This window comes from Plectropomus leopardus, chromosome 12 (genome assembly GCF_026936395.1).
Source record: "Plectropomus leopardus strain MGB_pleo_1.0 chromosome 12, ASM2693639v1, whole genome shotgun sequence".
NCBI lineage: Eukaryota > Metazoa > Chordata > Actinopteri > Perciformes > Serranidae > Plectropomus > Plectropomus leopardus.
This window is the reverse complement of record NC_142187.1, coordinates 31,690,994-31,714,154: the sequence shown is the minus strand read 5'-3', so window position 1 is coordinate 31,714,154 and position 23,161 is coordinate 31,690,994. Positions and strand designations below refer to the sequence as shown.

General features: G+C 40.0%; 1 protein-coding gene across 2 annotated transcripts in view; it reads right to left on the bottom strand.

Annotated features, from left to right (window-relative positions):
- The window catches only part of usp33 (ubiquitin specific peptidase 33), a 31,794-nt gene that overhangs the window by 2,695 nt on the left and 5,938 nt on the right, over positions 1–23,161 (bottom strand). Inside the window, exons 3-21 of one of the 2 annotated variants that reach the window (XM_042497782.2) lie at positions 22,790–22,843; positions 22,587–22,649; positions 16,420–16,569; positions 16,023–16,131; positions 12,487–12,556; positions 10,510–10,623; positions 9,402–9,480; positions 7,778–8,222; positions 6,374–6,514; positions 6,112–6,230; positions 4,907–5,079; positions 4,728–4,798; positions 4,609–4,642; positions 4,451–4,496; positions 4,185–4,365; positions 3,913–4,039; positions 3,066–3,235; positions 1,561–1,642; positions 1,313–1,421 (exon numbers count right to left, since the gene is read on the bottom strand). In XM_042497782.2, the coding sequence (XP_042353716.1) occupies positions 1,313–1,421; positions 1,561–1,642; positions 3,066–3,235; positions 3,913–4,039; positions 4,185–4,365; positions 4,451–4,496; positions 4,609–4,642; positions 4,728–4,798; positions 4,907–5,079; positions 6,112–6,230; positions 6,374–6,514; positions 7,778–8,222; positions 9,402–9,480; positions 10,510–10,623; positions 12,487–12,556; positions 16,023–16,131; positions 16,420–16,569; positions 22,587–22,649; positions 22,790–22,843 (2,337 nt within the window). The remainder of the gene's footprint in view (positions 1–1,312; positions 1,422–1,560; positions 1,643–3,065; positions 3,236–3,912; positions 4,040–4,184; positions 4,366–4,450; positions 4,497–4,608; positions 4,643–4,727; positions 4,799–4,906; positions 5,080–6,111; positions 6,231–6,373; positions 6,515–7,777; positions 8,223–9,401; positions 9,481–10,509; positions 10,624–12,486; positions 12,557–16,022; positions 16,132–16,419; positions 16,570–22,586; positions 22,650–22,789; positions 22,844–23,161) is intronic. The other variant, XM_042497783.2, reaches the window with a different exon arrangement.

Here is a 23,161-nt window from a genome sequence, read left to right as displayed (position 1 = left end):
TAATGATAAGGCTTTCATCGGGCTCACACCTCTCATCTCCTGCAGGGTGAAGAGCACTAACACGTGCGCCCTATCAGCTGGTTCAATAGACTGGAGAATAGGCCTGTACACTCCCATGAGAACTCGGCTGCACTGAGGCTCGCTGACACCCGCTGCATTATCACTCACGTCATTTTTTTTTCCTGTATCAGGCTAAAGCTCCATTTTTTTAGCTGCTCATTGTCTCGCTGGTGGACATATGGTTGCAACCCAGTCCCCAGAATAAATGTTGGCATTGTGTGTTTCTGCAAATCACAGATATGTTACATTTTTTTCATGTGTTGAAACTTTCTTTACAACTCAATTTTCAATTTTATGTTCTCACAGCGCTGTGGTAAATGGATAGGTTTCAGGGACAAAAAACATTTGGTCAGGAATAATTCCCTGTTTGGTCACTACAAATGTCCCAAATAGTTGTCAAAAATTATGCACTTTTGTAGATACTGTACATACACAGCTAGGAATGTCCACACTTTTTGTTAAAGAATACCTGCTTTTGTCGCTACAAAGACAGCTGGAAGCGTCTGTTCGATCTGCTGTTAAAAAATGTGCACTTTTGTCACACACAACCTCTTGCTGAAAAAAATCTGCTTTTGGAAATGGCCCAACCTCTCGATAAAAAGTAAATGTTTTGGCGCTACAAACACAGGTGGAAATGTCCCATCCTCTTGTTAAAAAATGCCCCCATTTATCGCTACAAACATAACTTGAAGTGTCCTAACATCTTGTTCAAAATACCTGCTTTTGATGCTAGAAACATGGCTAGAAATGTCACCATCTGTTGTTAAAAAAAAGTTTTGTCATTACAAACAACACTGGAAATGTTTTAACCTCTTTTTTTGTCCCTACAAACAAAACTGGAAATGTCCTGACCTTTTGTTAAAATGATCTGCTTTTGTCACTGCAAACACTGCTGGTAATGTCTCAAGCTTTTAATAAACAACTTTATTTTGTTGCTCCAAACATGGCTGGAAATATCCCAAACTCTCATTAATAAATACCTGCTTTTGTCACTACAAACACAGCTGGAAATGTCCTTACCTTTTGTTAAAAATGGAGACTTTTCTTATTACGGTTGGAAATTTCCCTACCTCTCATTAAAATACCCCCTTTAGTCGCTACAAACATGGCTGGAAATGTCTCAATCTCTTGTCAAAATACAAACGTGAACTACATTATACATATGATACACACAACCGTAACCTGTTCATGCTTTGCAGAAACATACAGTATCACCATTTCTGGCGACTGGGCTGATGGTTGAAAGACTTACCCTGACAAACATGTCCAGCTCTGACTTGCGCCGTTTCTCTAGTTTTTCTATCTCAATCTGGCACGTGTGGCAAACATACAGGTGGTTGACAGCTGGTCCTCCTCCGTACCTGCAGGGAGCAATCTGCATTAACTCACACATGAAATTAACTCCACGAAAGGAAAAGATACTGCGACTGTGAGCACACTGATATATGAGAGGTCTGGAAATGTTTAAAGCCTCCAGTTGGCCTTGTCTGCTGTTTGCACCTGCTGTAAAGGTGATCCCACACGTTCTGCGGCAGCATCACAACCAGGTCATCGATGTACGTCGCTTTGTTGGGGGGCACGCCTGGTGAAACACATTGAAGCATTCATCAGATATTCACAGTGTTACATTTTAAAGATGACAGTTGTGTATAGAGACAACAAACATAATGTACATTTGTCTCAGGTCAGTGGAACATTGTAACTATGATTGTGTTGAAAAGCCAAGAAACTGGCAGAAATATGCAGAAAGATGTCAAAGTCAGCGCTAAAATTATGTTACCCAATACTATCTAACATCCCAGTCCTTATTAAAGCAGTGGTTTTTCACCCGGGGGTTGGGACCCACTAGGGGTGTTAAGATAAATCCAAGGATTTACAAGGAGATTAAAAAAAAAAAAAATTGCACCACAGAGATGATTTAGTCTATTTTTTCTTTTTGTTGTGAAACATTTTTTTTTCGGACAGTTTCACTTCTTCAAGCCTCTATAAAAAATCTTTCCAGTGAAAAAATCTCGGAAGAAACAATCACAATCAAATCCAAACTAAAGCCATAATCTATGACTGCAAATCAACCACAAAAAATAATGTGAAGCAACCACTCTATGACTGTTCATTTGGAAACCTCTCCTGGGGAAACATGCTGCCAGAGCCCCTAATAAAGGCTCTGCATGCCTAAATATATATTTCTAATGACGCCCTTGGCTATGAACAGGAAAGTGAAAATAAAACAACTCGCCGCATTGCTGCAACACAATCATGGTTTTACTGCACTGATATTATCTCTACTTTTGTACCTGACTAGCCAGTTATTATGTGCTAGTAGCTGCAGAGGAGGAGGAAACAACCTGAACGTGCTTATTTACAGAATGACACACATTTTCTGCCGCAGCCGCTGTACTCTAACAGCTTTATCATAAATTTACATTTTTTCCTGCTTAATTTTAAATTCCTTAATTTCCAGTGTTCTCTAAATAGAGGGCAAAAAGAAAGGGAGCTTGATTGGCATAAAACCCTTTTACAATTCTTCCCTCTTCTCTAAGAAAACGAGAGAAAAGGATCATCTGCACAAAGAGAAGTAAAACCCCCTTTTGAAGTCTGCTGTGTTGTGAAGGGAATACTCTGCAGTCTTTGTCAAAGTCAAAAATCCACAGCAAAGGATGAAAGCCGAAGCTGTGTTACGAGAGGATGGAGCACAAATTTTCCACTAAACGCTTATGCACGACACAAGAAACAGGATTCATGTTTGCGGATACTTTGACCTCTGAGCGGTTTCAGTATGATGATGACATAGTCAACTTTCAACTCAACTTTCAACTTTATTTTTCCCTGAAGGGTAATTGCTCTTTGCAGCAGGACGTAGACACAAGATGATAAAACACAAAAAGCCCACATAGGGCACATCAGAAAAGAGGGGGGGAATGAAAGTTGTGGACGCAGGGAAAAAAATGTTGTCCCAGGCTGACCTTTCAAACTTAATGCAAGAGTAAGAAGATATTTGCACACACCTCCATGCGAACACAGGAAGTCGTCGTTGGAAATAGGTCCCGGCTCAGCGAAGGTCTTGAACTTGTTAAGCCACTGGCGGGAGATGTAGAACTGCAGCAGGCTGGGCTCCATCATGTTGAATAAACCCGACACCCTCCTACGTTCTTTCAGTGCATCCTCGTTGCTCTTTCTGTGATACAAACAGACACACGAATTAATCACAAAAGTGAGATGAAAGTTATGAATATCAAAGCAGCACAGTGAATCTTAAAGGGGTACCCACTCTAGCAATTTTTGGTTCAAAAAATTTGAGAATGGTACAATGCAACCAATGCTATGTTTTAGTAACTTTTTCAGCGGCAAGTTTTCTTTTAGTTCCCAGAACATTATTCTTAAAGTTGGAGTAAAGTTCACTATTAACATCAAAAAATATATATAGATAGATAGATATCATATTACATTACATTTTCATGAAAAATGTTCTGTAATCTCACACCTTAATAACATGTTTTGAATATTGCTTTGAAAATGTTCTTCCTTTGTTCTCATGTAACATTATGGGAATGTTTTATAAAAAGAACATTTTATGATCTGTCACCTCTCAACATCACCAAAACATCCTCATAATGTTGCAGCTATAATGTTACGTCTTAGTCAGTATTTAACCTTAAAGGAACATTACTTGACATGATAAACATCCTTAAAACGTTCTTTGAACATTACATTAAAATGTTTTTCTTCAAAACATTATTGCAACTTGTAGGTAATGTTAACTAATGTTGTGAAAACGTTCCCTGCTAGCTGGGAAAGGGAACACAGGGTTCCTGCTTTTGAGTAGAAAGACTGAAATCTTGAGTGTTTTCTTACTTGTAAAAGAGCACATAAGCCTCAGCATTCTGGACGCAGGATTCAGACACCTCGGTGACACTTTGGTCATCAAATTCATACCACAGATTGTTCACGTCATTCCTGCAGTACGCTATGTAGTGGCCACCTGGGATCAGACGGGGCGATGCGTTAGAGCAGCATTCATAAACCTAACAAGTACACATGAGATTTGTCTACAGGCTAATGAATGCAGGACACTTGTGTGTGCCAACTAAAAGGCAGATGCCCCGGTCTCGATTGTGCCCACTCACTGCTGGCAGTGCCGTGGTGACAGATGACTGACAGCAGGTCATAGTTGGTGGTCTGGGCGGAGCTGTCTTTGGCCAGGAAAGGCTGCAGGTCCAAGCCCTCGAGCGGGAAAGAAACGTGGGTGCTTATCTTGGTGGAGAACATCAATTCGTGCCTGAAGCGCTTTAAGTGGATGCACAGAATCTGCAGCAGAGGACATTTTAGTTTAGAAATCCGGCGTGTGAAGACATTAGAGAAAAAGACATTAAATTAAGAGTTGTGTGTATACCTCTGGCAAACTTTGCATTTTACAAAACTTGACTCCATTTCGTAATCTAAACAGAAACCAGAGAAAGAAGCAATGATTACAGTTCCAGTCTTCTGTTTGCTTTGAAATAAATTAGTAGTCCAGTTTAGTGTTCAGCAGAGTCGGAATCAAGCACTCACTTCTTGCATTTTTCACAGCTGTACATGTTGTCTCCTGGAAAAACAAACAAGCGCACAGTTATTGAGACATCAATCTTAATGTTTGTGCTGGGAGAACAGATTGACGCCCACATGCTCACCCTTTAGTTCATCTCTGGCAAAGAAAGCTGCGAGACAATCTTGTAGCGTAACCACTGGACCCCAGAACCAGCTAAAAATAGAAACGCACACAGAGGTGAATTTGACACAGAAATAGAAAAAGCACGCTAATGCTCCATATGAAGAATGTTAATAACAACAGTGCACATATTATAAACACCTCTTGATGTATTCCATGACAAATGCGATCCAGCCCTGCGGTGCATAAGCTTCGCCACAGGAGCCGGCTTTCACCAGGGAGGTCTGGTGGGTGGCCGAGTGGAGCTTGGCCAGGTCTTCCTTTCCTGGGATGGGCAACGAGATATCCTGGAAGTTCTCCAGGGTCACAGAAACCTGACGGAGACAGAACACACAGACAGTAAAGCCTCATCTTATGTCACATCTCAACAGGATTATTTATTACGTGGTTTGGTCAGAAACTGTCACATTTTAGCAGCAGAGCATTATTCTATTCTTCTATGACATAACAAATATCACATCATGTAACTAACAGTGGATGTAAATCAACATTGTCTAGGAGCCCAGCAGCATCCTCCTAACAATGCTAACTCTGTGTCTGTATGAGAGGGACAGTAAGCAGGACGAGACCATGGGTGTGACATTATGATGCTGTGCTATGTGTGGGACCCACTGTGGAAGATTTAAAAAGCAGCTACCAGAAGTTAGAGGATAACTCGAAAAAAAACAGCAGCCATAAATGTCTGCAAATTAGGAAAACATTAAGGGATCCTCTGAGCAGAAGACGAGATTAACCACCATACAACAGAGATGGTAAATGATTGTCACTGACACGTTATGCCATTGTTATTGATTAGAAAACGCTGCAGACGCATATCTCACACTTCACGCAGAAGCAGAACGTCATACCCGTCACATCTCTTTTGAGTCTGCGATGCCAGCATGCTGTCTTAAATCACACACTGGAATGGCATTATCCCACCGTTGTTTGTTTCTGTTTAAATAGGAAAGACAGCTAAAGAGGGGACTTCATAGTGGCCCCCATAGCACAATCTCTGTGTAAAAAGGGCTTACAAATCACATTAGCACCTCGCTCCTCCACAGCTCTTGCCTCTTGTCTAAATGTGATCACATCTGGATTCAAAAACCCAAGATGGTGGCGGCAGAAGGCTTCAAAACCTGGAGTCCACAAACCAGTGGGTGATGAATCAGCAGCTGTCCATTATTTTATACAATCTATGATAGGAACATCAGAGCTGAGCACCAAAGTCAATTTTTTTTCATAGCATTCTATTTTTAGGACCATGAAATGACTTATGACATAATGTCCCATCCTCTAGTGCTCTCCTGCTACTGTCCCTCTCATCCTCTCAACAATCCCATTATCTCTATAATGTCCACACTAACCCGATCACAGGTGAGGCACTGAACGGAGCTGACGATGGTCCCATCGAACACATCTGAGATGACACTGCGGTATTTCTTCTGACGTTTGCTCTTTGGTGGGGAGAACGTGGTCACTGCTGCTTGAAGGCACAGAGAGAAATGTGAGAATAGAGATTTACAGTATGTGAGCACAGACAGACACATGATATAACCACAGGGCTAAAATCTGGACTTTTTAAGCTTTGAATCTGGAAAATGACTGCTTCTGATGATGCAATTGTACCTTTCTTGTGTGCAGGGTTTAAGACGGGCCAGCCTGAGGCAGCTTTGGGCGGGCTGCTGGACATTTTGGGAATGTGTCCCTCCATTGGGACTGGACTCTGTGGTCTTGTGGTGTTGGACATTTGAATGTCTGGGAAGGAATCTGGCAGAGGAGCAAAGTGTAAAAGAGTTTCAATGATGTAAATCTGATGCTGAATATCAGAGGTGTGGACTCAAGTCATATGACTTGGAGTTGAGTCACAAATTTGATGACATACGACTCAGAAATGACTTGCAGCTCAACTTGGACTTTTGACTTTGCTTGGACTAAAGCCTTTGACTCCAGAAGGCCAAAAGATTGAAAGTATGTTATTTAAAAATTGCCATAAGTCAATGAATTCCACTTATTTCCTGAATAGCCACAAGTCAACACTTTATTCCCCAGATCCACCCTGATTGAACCAACCCGACAGCATCCAGTTAAGATGCAGGTGAGAACCACGAAAAAATTATATTACTGAGCGCAAGTTGGAAAAAATGATACCAAAGATAATTCTGTTAACATACAAAAACCAGTCTCCCCAAACATTTTCATGGATAAAATTTCCAAACTGTTCCATGACTTTACAAGGATCGTTAATAAAGAATTATGTTTCTTGCCCCACTTTCCAAGCATTTTTCACACATATCAGATTAAAACTGATTTCAGTTTACAGAGAGGAAGAGACGAACCCACGGCAAAAATAACTTAATATCGATTCATATTACAGCCACATTATATTGACGGTGGCTAGAGAACATACATTTGCCATTATGTTACACTGCATGGAAGGTTATCCATGTTAGAATATTGTTACAATTTCATTATACACAATAAAATTCCAATTTTTGTCCAGTACATGTAAGGATTTTCACTAATTCCATGACTTTTCCAGGCCTGGAAAACGTGATTGCGAAATTCCGTTACATTTCTAGGTTTTTTTAATGACCATGGGAACCCTGAAAAAACTATGCAGTGGTCAACAAAAACAAATTGCAGTATGCAAAAAGCAACTTCTATAATTCTATATTCATATAATGTATTGCTGCTACCTGCATGTGTGCTCTAGTGTATTTTGTATATTGTACATTTGTTTGTTTTTAATGGTGTATTGTTTTATGTGTTTGAATGTACCTTTGGTGGACAACAAAGTCTGTCTATCCATCAGTCTATTTATCTATCAGTCTAACTTGTTGTGGAGTGCCTGTTTGGCTCTTGAAATTTAAAGTTTAGGACTTGGAACTCTAGTTGGGACTTGAGTGTAAAGACTTGCAACTAACTTGCGACTTGCAAAACAATGACTTGGCCCCACCCCTGCTGAATCTCAAAAAGTCAAGTACATTGTGGATAAATTAAAACTTGAATTCACTTCTTCTCCATAATCACCTGATGTTCTGCTTTGAACCTTGATGGCTCCCTGGCTGCTGATAATGGGCGTGGCTTCAGTGGTGGTGTCAACATCTTTGTCTATGTCCACTCCAGTGCTTCCACCCATAACGCCATTAACTCCCGAGCGGTAAAGGTCGTTAATCATGTTCTTCTCCTTCTGCCACTCCCTGTTAGCTTGGATCTCGTCCTGCTCAGGAATCAGCATCTCGGCCTCGTTGGTGTCTTCCATCATCACGTTGCTGCCCTGCACCTCATTATCAGCCCGCTCACTGCTGCCGCAGGACTCGCATGACTGAAAGTCGTTGTCTGATTGGCTGTGATTGTCCTCCTCGGGGCCGTCGTCCACGGTGATGCCATTGGACTGGTCATAGGGCTCGGGCAGCGTCTCCTTCAGCTCCTCGTGAAGTTGATCCATCAAGCAGCGCAGAAACTCCTGCGAGTCCTGGAGGCCGAGTGAGGATAATCACAAGTTATTTGAGGTAGCAAATTAGTTCTAGCTGAGAAAATTTTTGCACTTTCTTTAAAGTTATTTTAGTCGCTGGTGAAAAAAATTATTTATTTCCTCTCCCTGAGAAAAACACTGAAACACAACTCAGCGCTAATTCTTCCTAAACATAATCGAGTTTGACAGACACAGCAAAGCTTTCCCAGAGCTCATTTTTTCCTCCAAATTACAAACAACAACCACTTCACCTCCTTGTTTATCCCAATTCTGCATCGCAAAATCCGAAACCAAACGCTCATGAATGTGTAATCAAATTTAATGAACCACAGACATCCAATCTCCCTCTCCAGCCAAATGAACTCTCCTCTCCCAGGACCTGCAATGTTAACTTCATTCATAGCGATGGTAATTCCAAGGCTGTGCAGCCCAGCGTGGCGTGACAAATGAATATTCCTCAGCTAAGTCCTCTGAACAAACACTGGCAAACCACGAGGAAACAGGCCCTTTTATCAATTCACTACTCAGGCTTATAAATCCCTTATTTACAAACGCTGGACAAAAAAAAAAAAGCCTAGTAAAAACCCTTTGCATATCTTTTTTTTTGTATGACATCTAAATCTTTTCTTTCAAGCACCGTGTGAAGCCAAATCAAGCAATTTATCTTTTTAGCGAGGTTTAAAGTGTGCATTTGTGTGAATGAAAGTCAGACGTTTTAACTTAGCAACTGCAAAGCAGAAGATTCAGATTGTCTGGCTGAGTGATCTGAGCTGGAGCTAATGTAATTTCTGTGAAGCAACGAGCATGGAGGGATATGGAGTGGAAGAGAAAAGGGAGAGACTGTATATAAGATCAACTTTATAGTCTGGGCGTCACAATAATCCCAGCTCAGCACAAATTCATTCCTAAAGGATTCTGTTCAAACCTTAATCCATGCTTTCTATTCATATTTGCTCATATTATTCATGTTATTTGCAAAGCACTGAGGTAAAAGCCAAAAATCCACCCATTCAGGTCACAACAGCTGATTACTTTTCAACATATAAATGAAACAAAATTCATAAACATACTGCTGAATATGTCTCAAACTGTGAAGAGCGCTTCATGTTTTATTTATATTCTGAATCTATGCGCATGCACTTAGGTTGCACGTTTATTTCACCATCTGCAATGACCCACCTGCTGAGAATATCCTCTGAACATGGGGTTTATGGCTTTGATCCCCTGGAACAAGTTGGTCGGGACCACGTAGGAGGGTCTGCGATGTGACAAAACACAGCCTGCTCAACAAGTATTCGCATACACAGTGTCGCAATAAAGTCTTGTGTGATGCAGAGTGTGGAATTAAGATGAGCTGCTTCATAAATGTGTGTTTAAAGGGACAGTTTACCTCCAAATTGAAAATGCATTTGTTTCCTCTTACCTGTAATGCTATTTATCATAATAGATAGTTTTGATGTGAGTTGTCAAGTGTTGGATATATTGGCTGTAGAGACGTCTGCCTTCTCCCAAATGTAATGGAACTAGATGGAACTCGGCTTGTGGTGCTCAAAGCGCCAAAAAAATACATTTGAAAAACTCAAAAGCAAAGTCTTTCCCCAGAAATCATGACCCAGTTCATGAAGATTATGGTTGCAATGGGTTGTGATTTTCATAGTACAAGAACGGTTTCAGAAGATATTGTGGTTTCAAGGTGTTTCAATGTTTTTTTATGTTTGGTTGATCATTTAAATACTATAATTGAAACTTGCAAACATTTTTATAAAAAAGTATGTTGAAAATAACCAAAATTCAGGTGAAATTCTGTGTCCAGTATGATAATTGGTCATTTTTATACCTTGAAACCAATTAACTGCTGCAACGCCACTAAAGATAATACATAGATGTTGTTTTCTTGTTTTGAGCAAATTTGATCACAATCTGATCTGAGGATTATCTAAGTAACCGGGTCGTGATTTCTTGAAAGAGACATTGCTGTTGAGTCTTTCTTCTTTCTTTTTTTTTGGTGCTTCAAGCACCACAACCCGAGCGGCGTCTCATTCCATTATAATGAAAAGACAGAAATCTCTACGGTCGATATCTCCAACACTGTAACTCAAACTATTTAAAATATTAAATAGCACCACAAGTAAGAGGTAAAATATATATTTGAGATAATGGATGAACTGTTCCTTTATTGCAAAAGGAAGTCTCTGGAGTCATATTTGGGAAAACAATGAAAGTGAATATTGAATTATGAAATCACATGTAGCTTCTGGGTGAACATCATAAAATGACAAACACCTACCTGTTCTTGTGCCAAAGGTCTGACACGAGTTTCTGGTAGCTTTTGCAGAGTGCGGGCTTCTTGTCCGTCCTCACCATGCCACCACATTCAAGAAAGAACTGTGTCAAGGGCGGACTGCAGAGAGAAGAGGGATAAATGTGTCATATGTGGGCACCAACAAAAGCTTTTACTGAATATCTGTCCATTTGGGTGATGACCAAAAAGCTTGCAATGCTGTGGCTAATTCTTAAGAGCCTTCAAATTATCCTAAATAAGTCCAAAAGAAGCAGATATAATTCAGAGAAGTAAATAATAATGTGATGTCATTATGATCTGTTATGTCTGCAAATTAGGGGCCAAAAGATTATCAACCCGGCCAATTACTGAGGCTGATATTTTGCATTTTGTAGATTATCTGTATCAGCGTTTTATTTTTATTATTGCCGATAAAATTAATTAAATAGTGCAAAGAAAGTGTTAGCATGGGGGGAACTTTTACTATGTAAAGCTTCAGGGAGCTATTTTTACTTATTCATTTTTTATTTAAATTTTCAGTTGAGTTTACAAAATAAAGTTGCTGGGAACTTGCTGCATATGATGTTTCGTTTTAATTAAACATTTGCTAAAGGCATTTAAACACAGTTTTGTGTTTGAACTTGTTATATTCCAAATTCTACATTTTGACAGAAAGATTTTCATATTTATTGTGAATGCATATCGGCTCCAAATATCAGTTATCAGTATCATTAATTACTAAAAATCATTATTTTATCAGTCCAGAAAAACCAATATCGGTGGACTCCTACTGCAAATACCTGAGGATCTGCAGGTATGTTTTTCCTATTACATTCTTAAAGGTCACACAAATCAGAAAATGACAAATTGGAAAGGAAATCCAGAGTTTCAAGTTCAGCATTTCTACATAATGCTGTCTTCTGCCTGTACTTTTGATCCATTTTGTTTCATTAAACCCATTTTTCACTCGTAGAATAATATCACATATTCCCGGAGGTACCGGCTGAAGCAAGAAAACTCCACACACAGCTGAAAGTTGAAGGACATCGGAAATAGCTGGAAAGAAAAACAGCTGAGGGGATTTCATTTGATGGATACGGAGTGGACAGGAATTTGCGAGAAAGAGACAAACTACAGAATGAATAAGGCATGGAGCGTTCCCTTCCCCTGGCATGAGAAAAGTCCTTCGAACTGAATAATGACCCGACGGTAACTCAAAGAAGCAGCGCTCACACAAACAGACATCAAAGGGAAAAGTTTCAGAAAAGGTCCCCTCCTTTCTGCAGCTGCGTGACTCAGTTCCTCCTATTTTTGGAACGTGATTTAGATTGCAAATTTTGACCCACATCTTTTCCCCATTTTGACTTGTATCCAACTCGGCGGTTTAATTTAAAAATTTACCAGCCCCCCCCCTCCCGGGTAGATAGTATTAGAGAGGAGGAGGGGGTTTGCAGTGCTTTGCTGTTCCATGAAAAATAAAATAAAATGTAAGTGGTACAAAGCAAGTAATAACAGCCACAGGCTCTGCAGTGGTGCACTAATTTAAGTGACCACACCGGCACTCCAATCATAAAGAATGAATCAGACAGATTGGTAACTTAATAAACAATAAAACAAAGGCAGCAGACTGGGAAACAGTAAATAAGTACACTTTTATGTGTCTCATAAAAATACATGGTGGGAGAAGAAAAGGAGGAGGAACAGAAGATGTCTTTTGTAACAGAAGGCCCTACAGGGAGCTACAAAAGGGCATTTCTGCCTTCTCAAATGGTGCACTGCAGCAATTTTCACTCAGCCGTCATTCTCCCAAATGAGTGTAGCCATTTCTTTCCACAGTCAACAAGCAGGCAGTGAATAAAACAGCACTGAAAAGAAGTGTGCTGAAAGTGTGAGCGGAAAGTTACATTAAGATAGCAATATGGGCGATGTCAGAGAGGAGACAGGTGGATGTGGGGACAGAAGGCAGGTTAACAGAGGTCTCACCAGTTGGACAGGGCCTGGAGGGCAGCGTTCATGTAGCAGGTGTTGCCGATGTTCTTCAGTCCTGTCAGGCCTGAGGGAGACACAACACACCGGGGAAATTAAAACAAGCCACTCACCAAATGCTAGTAAAACTTCACGGCAGCAAGAAAGCCTCCGCAATGTTAAGGACACCAATGCTGTTTCTAAGATTAATATTTTACAGCAGGAGCAGAAATGATGGCTACCTGGTGTATTTTAAATAAGCTACTGGGAGAGCAGAGATGACTCATCGTATACAAGACAAAGTCAAGACTTATAACTCCGACCAGTGATGCGCGATAATGATTATTTCAACCAATAAACCATTCATTTCCAGCTTCTCGTGGCTGTAAAGATACCGGTAACCGATCATTTCTTTTTGTTTGACTTTCATTACCTGAGGCTGAGATGTGGTTAATACAGATAAATTTTATTTAAAAAACGTCAGTTCAGACAAAAAGCTGGGAAAATCACATTTTTCTAAAAGAAAGTCAGAGCAAAATCAATTTCGTTTTTAAATTATGAGTCTTTCCTCTTTTTTGTAGTTTATGACACCACTGACTGATATTTGGAACCAATATGCATTTACAATAAAAATGAAAATCTTTCTGTCAATATGTATAATTTGGAAAATACCAAACTCCAACAAAACACTTTGTGTAAATGCCTTAAGCAAATGTTTAATCAAACTTCTGAAGACATATACAGAAAGTTCCCAGCAACGTTTTTTTTTGTCAATTTGCGTTTTCGCATCGGCCTCTGTAGTTAGTAGTCCATCAGCGATGAGCAGCGCCAAAGTTACAGCTATTTGTAACATGAAACTGCTTCATTCAGCATTTCTAGTGGTTTTAATCACTGGGTCTGCATGTGCCGGACGAGACATACATGTCAAACAGCCTCAGAAATACATGATATGTAACATGACACTGCTTTATTTGGTGTTTCTGCCCATTTAGATCACCTGGTCTATTTGTTTTGGAGAGAAAGAGACCTCTGCAGATTATTCAGCTCCTGGTAAAAACCTCCTGAATGTCTGGATAATTACAGACGAGCACAAATTAACTTATCAGAGCCTTCCGTCTCAGCATCAGAGAAACACTGATTTGAAACATGAAACTGCCTCATTCAGTGTTTTTACTGGTTTAAATGACCTGGTCCGTTTGTTCTGGAGAAGAAGGAACCTCTGTGGATAATTTAGCTCCTGATAAAAAAAACCCTAAACAATTAACACTGAATGAACTGTAACTGGGAGAAGTTTGAGCTGATGGCAACCTGAACTGTTATTTTTTACCTGTACTTGTTTACATTCTGGCAAATTGGCACAATTAAAAGTATGGCAAATTAGCTGTTTGTGTATCTGCACAGCCATGGGTACAGCTGAATTACGTTGAGACTGAAAAAAGATGATGTTAAAAGGTGAATTCTGGAGTTATAAACAGAGTTATTAGCTTTAGTTATAAGAGCCTTTTTGTGTAATTACAAAGCAGATTCATTTTGTTTATTCGCAGCAGACATCTAAGATGTCCTTGGAAAGTATAAGCCACACTGAATAAAAAAATATGTTTATTACTTCTGTGTTATGACTAGAGGCGATTGGTTTAATGTAGCTTAATTGCCTCATGGTTCGTGAAACCTCGGATCTGATGTGACGAGCCGAGTCTGCAGAGGGCATTAGTCTTTACAAAGCTTTGCTTACTCCACCTCTCCCGATCATATGATCTGCATTTGTGACAAAAATAACCGAGGCAGTGACTGGTGCCAATGCCTGAGCTTAACCACATGAGGTTTAACATAACATATGCCATTTGGCGGTGCCTCGTGTGTGTCTTGAAGCACTGAGTGAAAACATTATTTGCATTGGTGGCTCCGGTGGGACCGAAGCTCTCAGTACTGAAATGTTAATGTTAGTGCGAGACTCGACGCACTGAGCTGCACGGGAGCGGCCTGTAGTCCTTCTCAGGGACAGTGTGTGGCTTTCGGTTGTACAGCGTGTCTGGCATCGGTGGTACTCGTCAATCAGCAGCTGCGTGTAACAAATGTGTAAATCGTTGGTTAGTTTTATTAGTCTTTTAATGATGATGGGTCTTTGTGGTGCGTTTAAGAACAGCTTTTAACAAAAGACTTGAGGCAAAGTGAGGCGTTTGTCAGCCCCAGTACTTTGAAGTCTTCTTGGAGTGGCAGGGTCTTTTAAAAAACGCTCATCTTGATGCAACCATTGACTGCTTTTACTAACTCAAATCATACTCTGTGGCTTTGAACTAAACCAACTGCTGATTACTGAGCTCCTGTGTTTGAAGTTTAACCTCAAATCATCCGTGCAATGTTCATTTTTTTTATTTTGTCATATTTGCACTTAGAGCTGATAAAACCTAATTAAATTTGAGTCACCTCAGTGACTTCAAAAGTAAATGATTTGAATTATTAAAAAAGATAATCCGGGCAAGAAAAATGTGTCTACTGCAGCAGCACTAAAACTGTAGATTAGAAAAGAGGTAAATGAGGAAAACTTTTATTTGCAACATTTTAGGCATTTGTTTTCCAGTGCGTTTGTTGACCTTTAAGCTGGGCTTCTTACTGGTTTTAACAGATGACATCACATTGCATCCATCCATCCTGGATGTTTTACAATTGATTTAACTGATCAATAGCAGAAATGTTAACCCCATAGGAACCAGCTTGTAGCCTTAAATCTGCAGGTGGGGCCCTTCTGGACGTTCCAAAGTCAAGGCCTGAATCTAAAGGTGAGCATTTAGGGGCCCCTTTGGCTTTGGAACAACCTGCCTAAAGAGATAAGGCTCAGTGACTTATTTTAAATCACTTCTTAAAACTTTTTTTTTTTTTAAATTGCCGTTCTATTTTCTAATTTATTGCTTTTGTTGTTTTTTGGTTATTTGTATTTATAGACATTTTATGTCCTGCATTTTACAATTTTCTGTCCTTTTGTTTTAACTTTTCTTAACCCTCAATAAATATGTAAACAAGAGTCTTTAGGCAGAAACCCTCTCGAGATACAGTGATAATATTACTGTATTTTAGTCTGTGAACTCTGGTGAACTGTCTTTTTGTTGTGTATTTGTATTATATAGTATTTTGTGTGGTGTGTTATTTGTTTCATGTAGTGTAAATCATAAATTTAAAAAAAAACTTCATCTTAACCTCCCCGTAGTTTTGTCTTGCTTATGTTTGGTAGGACTGTTTGGCCTTATGAGTATCCCGTTTCTGCTGTTGCTCTGCTTGTCAAAGAACTTTGTGAAGTCTGTTTTTCAAGGTTTCATATAAACAAAAGTATTATAATTATTATCATTACTATCAGTGAAAACAATAAGCACTGTGTTAATGGCATTTTCATACTGTAATACCGTGTTTCTCTAGCAAAAGATTTTTGTTTGATCCCTACAGATGTAAAATGTGAGTGTGCTGTATGAACATTATTGTATCCTCAGATTCCTGTCATCATAAAGACTGAAACTGTAATTTATTTTGTGTGAAGATGAAGCACTTCTTCTGTGTGAACTGACCTCTGGCCCGCAGCTCGTCCTCCTCCTCCGTCTCCATGTCCAGGTCTTCACAGCCTCCATTAGGGGGCACCCTCAGAGAGGTTGGGCTCCCAGGGGCCCTGCTGTTGTCCTGGAGTAGCACAGACCTCGTCATAAATCTCAGATCTTGTAAATGAATAACTGCATACAATTTGACTGACAGTTCAACTGACGCTAAGGACAGACAAATAGTGCAAACTGTTATCGCGCAGCTCTGATAAGAATGACGGGGGAGCACATAGTTATGTAACGAAGCAGTAAAGATGCAATGTAAACCTTTTCTGCTGACCTGTATTAAACCTGCTTTATGACTAAACAAACCATATCAGCTGAAGACAATAAAGCATGATGACAAACAGAGGGGGGACCTGATTCTTACCTGTCCAGCGTTCTGTGGAGACGTGAGGGGTTTCCTGTTGGCGTGGGGAGAGTGAGGACCTAGTTTACGCTCCAGGAAAACCTCCTTGCCGCAGGCGTAGCACCACACTCGAAGCGTGGTCAGGTTCACTGTGAGGTTGTGCCTCGTCTCCTGCACACAAAGTTGTCAAAGAGTTTGTGAATAGACGTGTCGGACTGTTTAAACAAAGTGAAACCAGAACCCATTGTTAATATTTACTGCTGATAGAGCACATGTGCACTTTCTTATCGACGAGATGCTGTTTTATCTTCAACACAATATACCAATCAATTTCTCAACAACCAACAGGTTGTTTTTGCTCTTATATAACAAATACAGGTGTGCCTGCTGGTGGACGATTCAGGCAGTTACTGTAACAGTCCAGATGGACAAACTGTTCAGTTTTTTCAGCTTCCATTTTCACAAATTCTCATTACAGCAAAACAGTACACTAAAATATGTTTCTGAAGACATTTTAGGCAATAAATAAGCAACAGTAAGATAATCTTAGTTCATATTCCATCAGCAGAGCCTTATTTTACTGTTTGAACGGAGTTTGGTCTGAGTTTGAGAGACAGAGAGAGACAGAGAAAGTGGCTGGTCTTTCTCCTGATCCGCTCTTCTACTGTTTGTGTCCGTGGTCGCGGGTATAGGGAAATGCAAAAGTACAATCTGTAGTTTGGGCAACAGCCCTAAAGCCAGCGAAAATCTGCTCGATGAGGCGAAACGCATTATCAAACAGATTTGAGCTGAGAGAGGAGCAAGGCTGCTCTGGGAGCTGGTTTTTGAGGGAAGTCTACCACAGTTCATTAACATATACTGCCCGCACTGTTATAAAACAAAGCCGGCGAAAATGGAAAAACTATCCCTTTAATAACAATCTGTTACTATGGTCTCGCGCAGTGATTCTTATGAACTTACGACCTGCTGGCAACAGGGTGCCACATGGCCTGCTGACCAATCTCTAATTCACAATGAAAATAAAGTGATTCATGCTAGGATTTTTTTTTTTTTTTTTTTACAAACTGAATGTATGAAAGCTGCCATAATTCATCAAATGTCCTAGAATCCTAGAAACAGCCGGGCATACACCTGACCGGTACAGTGCTGCTGCTACTGTTCTGCCTTGTTCAATGATTTTATCTAATAAATATTGCAAAAGCGGCCCGTGGGCAAAATAAGCTGAGTATCCCTGGTCTAGTTTATAACAGTGATTAAATGAAAATGTATGTCACACAATGGCAGTGTTATTGATAATACAGATTTAGTAGTTACATGTACAGAAAACTAACATTTCTACAAATCTAGATGTTTTGCAGAAAGGTGCACAAGAGGACCAAAACTCTGCATCACACCAATCAATTACAGTGCAAACAAAAACAGAACAGAACAAACCTACTCTGACGTATGTTTTCTTTAACTTTTGCAACTATGTTCTTTTTTTGGTCAACTGCAATCATGTAAACAAGGTATTATGGCTGCAGTTAACAAGTAGTTTGGTTACTGGTCTATAAAATGACACAAAATGGCTTTTGGCATGTATATTTAGGCAATGTATCAGCTGAACTTAACATCCAGGATAAATATTTTCCCTTGTGGCAAGCAAAAAGGCAACAACTAAGAAGTGGCTTGACAAAGAACCACCAACAAAAGGAGTGAAAAGACCTTCCCCCTAAGACTTTGTATTAAAACATTTCAGAAATATTGGTTAAAACTGTCATTAAATGTGAGGGGAAAAATTATAGAGAAAGTAAGGAAATACCCGTGGTCCCTTTTTTAAAATTCCATTTATGATTCTATTTATTTATTTATTTTAATCTCATGTCTTTCTTCCATTAGCATGGGTTACCAGCATTATCTCATTAAAGATTAATCCCTGTCTGTCACTGTTATTTTGTGTCAATTAATGTGACACAGAATTGATAAAGTATGTTGTATTTTAAACTCCTTTTTCTGATGTCATCACATTTGTGACCCTCCTCTATTCCTCTGCAACTGGTCTCCTTAGGCTTACACTTGACTTACATCCACGTTCCCCGGATACATGCCGTAAGGAACTAACCAGTATGGTTTCCTCTGTGGACTGGATGGACTGGGATTAATACAGACTTCAAATTCTTGCTGGCCTGCTGGTGCTGTCCCTGATGGTCTCCTTATCGTCGCAGGAGAAATATAAAAGTAACCCTTAACACAAGATCTAAATATTGATATTGTGTTGTATTTTATACCCCTCTGTATCCTAAACACAATAAATAAAGTATAAAAATGGTATATTAGCATTTTCAACTTTCTTGTTTTCCTCAGACCAAAAGTCAAAAATGCAACAGTATTCAATTTATTAAAATATAAGACAAAAGAAAGCTGCAAATACTCACAACTCACAACACAAGAAGCTAAAACAAATTCGGCTTTGGTATTTGTGCTTAAAAAATGACTTCACAATAATCTCATCCAGCACTGGCACTCACTTACCCTCCACTTCTTTAAGATTTCTTGCACCTTAACAACCTCCTCACCCTCCTAAATATGAAAGCATAACCTAAAAACCCAACTGCTTTTAACAATTTATTTTCAAGATTTTGGGCAGCAGTTCTGAGCTGCATGTCTCACAGGTTTGGGTAGAGACAGACAGAGCGGGAGCTGCAGCAAAGCAGGGCAGACTTTTACTGCTGTGGAAACATGGCCGAGTTCTGCTGACCCACTGCTGCTCCGACAAACACCGGCAGCCTGGCAGGTCGACAAGAGACTGAACGTGAGCAGCAGGCGACCAGCAGACCCTGCATTATTCATCAGGGCTGCATTAGCCTTCACACAGCGGGGGCAGAGCAGAGCTGGCAGAGGGGGCACACCAGACTGAGCACGGCCATGAAAACTCCCCAGCTTAAATAATTTATTAGAGAAAGTATACCAGGTAGGGCATTAATAACAAGCTGGATTTGTAAGGCTTAGAGGATGTTTTGACCAGCCCGCATAATGTTTTGTTTTATAATGAACTGTTGTGTAGCTTTCTTCGTGATAACGTTTTATTCTAATTCAGTTTTGGTCTGCTAAAATGCTCAACATCAAAACCTAAACAACCTCATGTGAAACAAATCCAAAGTGCACACATAGATTAACACTTGAGAAATTACGTAAAACGTGTCTGATCGTGTCAACAGCTTCTATTAACACCAGTCCAAGATAAACACTACACAACTTACATAGTGTTGCACAAGCTCAGGTTCAAGATCTGCTTCTGTGTGTGTTCTTATGATTTAAGATGAGGCAGGTCGGGTCTGGTTTCGTCTGCAAAATAATGTCAAGTCTTCTCTTAAGCCCTCAACATTCAAAACATTACTGACCTAATTAACAAGGAACATCAACAACAGCTTTGCAGTTGCATGCCGCTTCGGAGCAGGCAAGTCACAGTTGAGGTTTACAATCACATAATCAATCATATGTCACCAGTTTAGTGTCTGCTCAAATGTGTCCCCTCCTGTACCTAAATTATGACACTGAAGAATTGAATAATAATAATGTTTTTGCTGATCATCATGATGTCACAGTGAAGTTGACATTCTGGATATAAAATGTAATAACATTATAATTTTATTCTATTAGACATTTGTGTCGATTAAGATTTGACAGTTCAATACAAATATTTGACGATTTGTTTTGTTTTCCATACAAAGTTTTTGAGTCTGAATTTAGTAAACAACCTAACGGCGGGTAATAAATGTGCAACATCATTTTTTCCCAGCACTAGATATCAAACAAAAGAGAGACTGTATCATATCAACTTGATGCGAGCTGTTAATTCACCACTTCTTCTCTTTACAGTGCGGTGTCTCTCCCTCTGTGCCGCTGCCTGCATGTTCGCAGCTGCAAAGAGTAGTGAGACAGTCTAGAGCACTCACTCTGCGGCAAATCTGGGGACCAACACATCTCCAAATATACAGTGCAAAGAAAAAACATCTGCTGGACTTGAAGCAATCTCATTCAACCGTCTCTGACTGATGATTCGAGCCTCCGACTTTCAAGGGGCAGCCCAAAGTGCCACTATTCTTTTCAAGGTTATTCTCTCAGTGGATTTGCAGTATTTGTGCAAATGCGCATAAAACTGCTCAAGCACGGATCAACAAATGTGGTATTTCCAGAGGAACGCTTGTAGCCCAAACACAACTGTAAGGCTGTTTCCAATCCTTTGTCTGCAATTTGAACAAGCATTTCCAAAGTTTACTATTAGCTGAATTTGCCTCAGAAGTCCTTTTTGGCGCGTAACGATGTTTGAAATATGATCTCTATGTAAATACTAATTATGTGTTCCATTTTGTTACCACAAGTGCACACAGAAGTGGTGTTTCAACTTCTGAAATTAGTGATGGAGCTGTAACTTTTAACTCAGCGCTTGGAAACACTCGTGTTTACTCTCAGTTTGACTGGCGGAGGCATCAGATCTCATCCAACAGCAGCGTTTCTCGTTGCATAGTCAAGAGATTAAAATGTTCCTCTCCCCTCGGGGCCTAAAAAGCACTAATTAAGCATGGCCTTCTTTCTTACAAGATTTAAAGATGGCGTCTGCGGAAAGAAACCCCCACAAAAGGCGGCTGGCGACCTATACAGACAGATGCGCTGGATAAGTGGACGGATATCAAATTCAGGAGTGATATCACTTATCGGCTGATATTAAAGCTCTTTACCAGCACAATCTGTATCCAAAATCTGTCTCAGGGTGGAGAGCTCTTCTGAGGAGGAGGCTTGCACTTGAACCGGCCCACTCTGGACAATGATCTGAGCAGCTGTGCAGATACTAAAAGGCAGAGCAAATTACATGTTTGCTCTCATATTCCTCCGTCTCTGCTCCTAACCCCACTTGGCCCTGCGTGCTGGAGGAAAAGCCTTAGTCAACAGTGAGAGCACCAGAGGCTGAGTAAAGCCTCTGCGCAGCCGGGAGGGGCTGATACTGTTACCATGGAACTGACAGTGCTACTGAATCTCCCTCACTTCCCAGAGGAACGGCCATTAATAATAGATGATCCACTGCTGAAGTTGCACTGAATGTGGAGGTGTGGGTAGACAGAGCTGGCTTGATGGTTTTTAACAATGCGTGCACTTCAAAAGCTAAGAGATGCACGTGCTGGCTTTTACATCGCAGAGAGACAAATGTTAAAAATAAAGCAGTGTTGGAGGCAGCTTTAAACCAAGTCATGGCTCCTGGGACTCGGATGTGGTATTCCTGTCCTGGCCTGCCATCTGTGCCTCCTCTGCCTCTCTACTGACACGCCTCTTTAGTTTACATCTTTTTTCACTTCAGTCAAAACTTCAAGGCATCCTCCCTTTCAGCTACATCCCATCCTCGCTCTTTTCTATGCATTAATTAGCCCTTGTGTTGTCTTAACGTTCAGTATACGCCACTTGTCCCAAGGATAAAAAAATGACACGCCTATACTAAAACCCTAAAATAAATCAGCTTGCTTGCTTTAAACCCCAAATCTATTTTGTATGATGGAACAACTGTCGATTCATCGCAAACTTTGTGAATATCTAGGTTTTCCTTCTTCTCAGTGCAGAAACACTGTATTTAATCAGGGGAATCCGCTCGTTTTTATTACAACACACCTGATAATTGTTTTCTTTACTACAGTAGAGGTATATTAGTATTATTATCATTACCCATTATTGCTGAAGTGCTGCATAGGAGTAAATATATTTTTAGTAAGATATAGAGCTTCTACATCCTAAGTAAGTGGAAAAAATATGCAAAAAGTTGTTTTGAATGCATTTTTTTAGGGAAACAATAACAGTCTTTAGCATCATATTATATTATACTGCATTATGAAGAAAGTATGTAGGTTTGTGTGCATGGACTTTCCAGATGTATTTCTGTGTGTGTGTGTGTGTGTGTGTGTGGTACTGTGGTTTTTGTGGTATGAAAATGATTTTACCCTGTTGGTGTACAGCTTTCATGGAAATATGAACAAAGGCAACATTTCACTTTTTCTCATGTTGAGGTCATTCTAGGGAAAGTCATCAAATGTCAAGTTGAATAAAGATCGTTTAGGGGGTTTCCTATGCTGTTAAACATAGTGGCGGGTCATTTTTTGACCCCTCAAAACACATATGAGTAAATATTTCACAGCTTAAAGGTATCAAGGTCTGAGATCTCTCACCTGCGAGTGCACGGTGCTGTGGTCAGTGTGAGACTCTCCACAGCCTACATAAGCACAGCCATTCTGGAGAGAAAAGCAAACACAGAGCAGAAATCAAAGGCAGAAAACACACGTTTCAAGTAAGGAACAAAGTGTTAGGATGTACCATTTCAAACTGTCAAATCAATATTTTTATTTTCCTTTGCTGGTGAGCATTATCGTACCTCCAAACATGCCCACAAGTTTGGTCCTCCAACTTTACAGTCTTGGCACTGGCCCTAGAAAAATATGAAGACACTCAGGTTACTCACATTGTTTAAAATGGAACTCAGTGAGACAGCAGAAAGTGATATAAATCATGTTATTCAGGGTTTCTTCAGGGTTCACCAAGTTAAATTCAAGAAAATTAAATTTAAATTAAATTGTGGTTCTTCTAAATGCTCGTATAATGAAATTTAATGCCTGTTTCAAGGTGATACCGGCCAAAGAATGAAAGTATAAGAGAAATAAGTGATCAAGTTAATACGCCCTGGACCCAGATAAGCGGCCTAAAGCAAGCTGAGCCCACGTTGCACCATCTGGACAATCAAACTTTT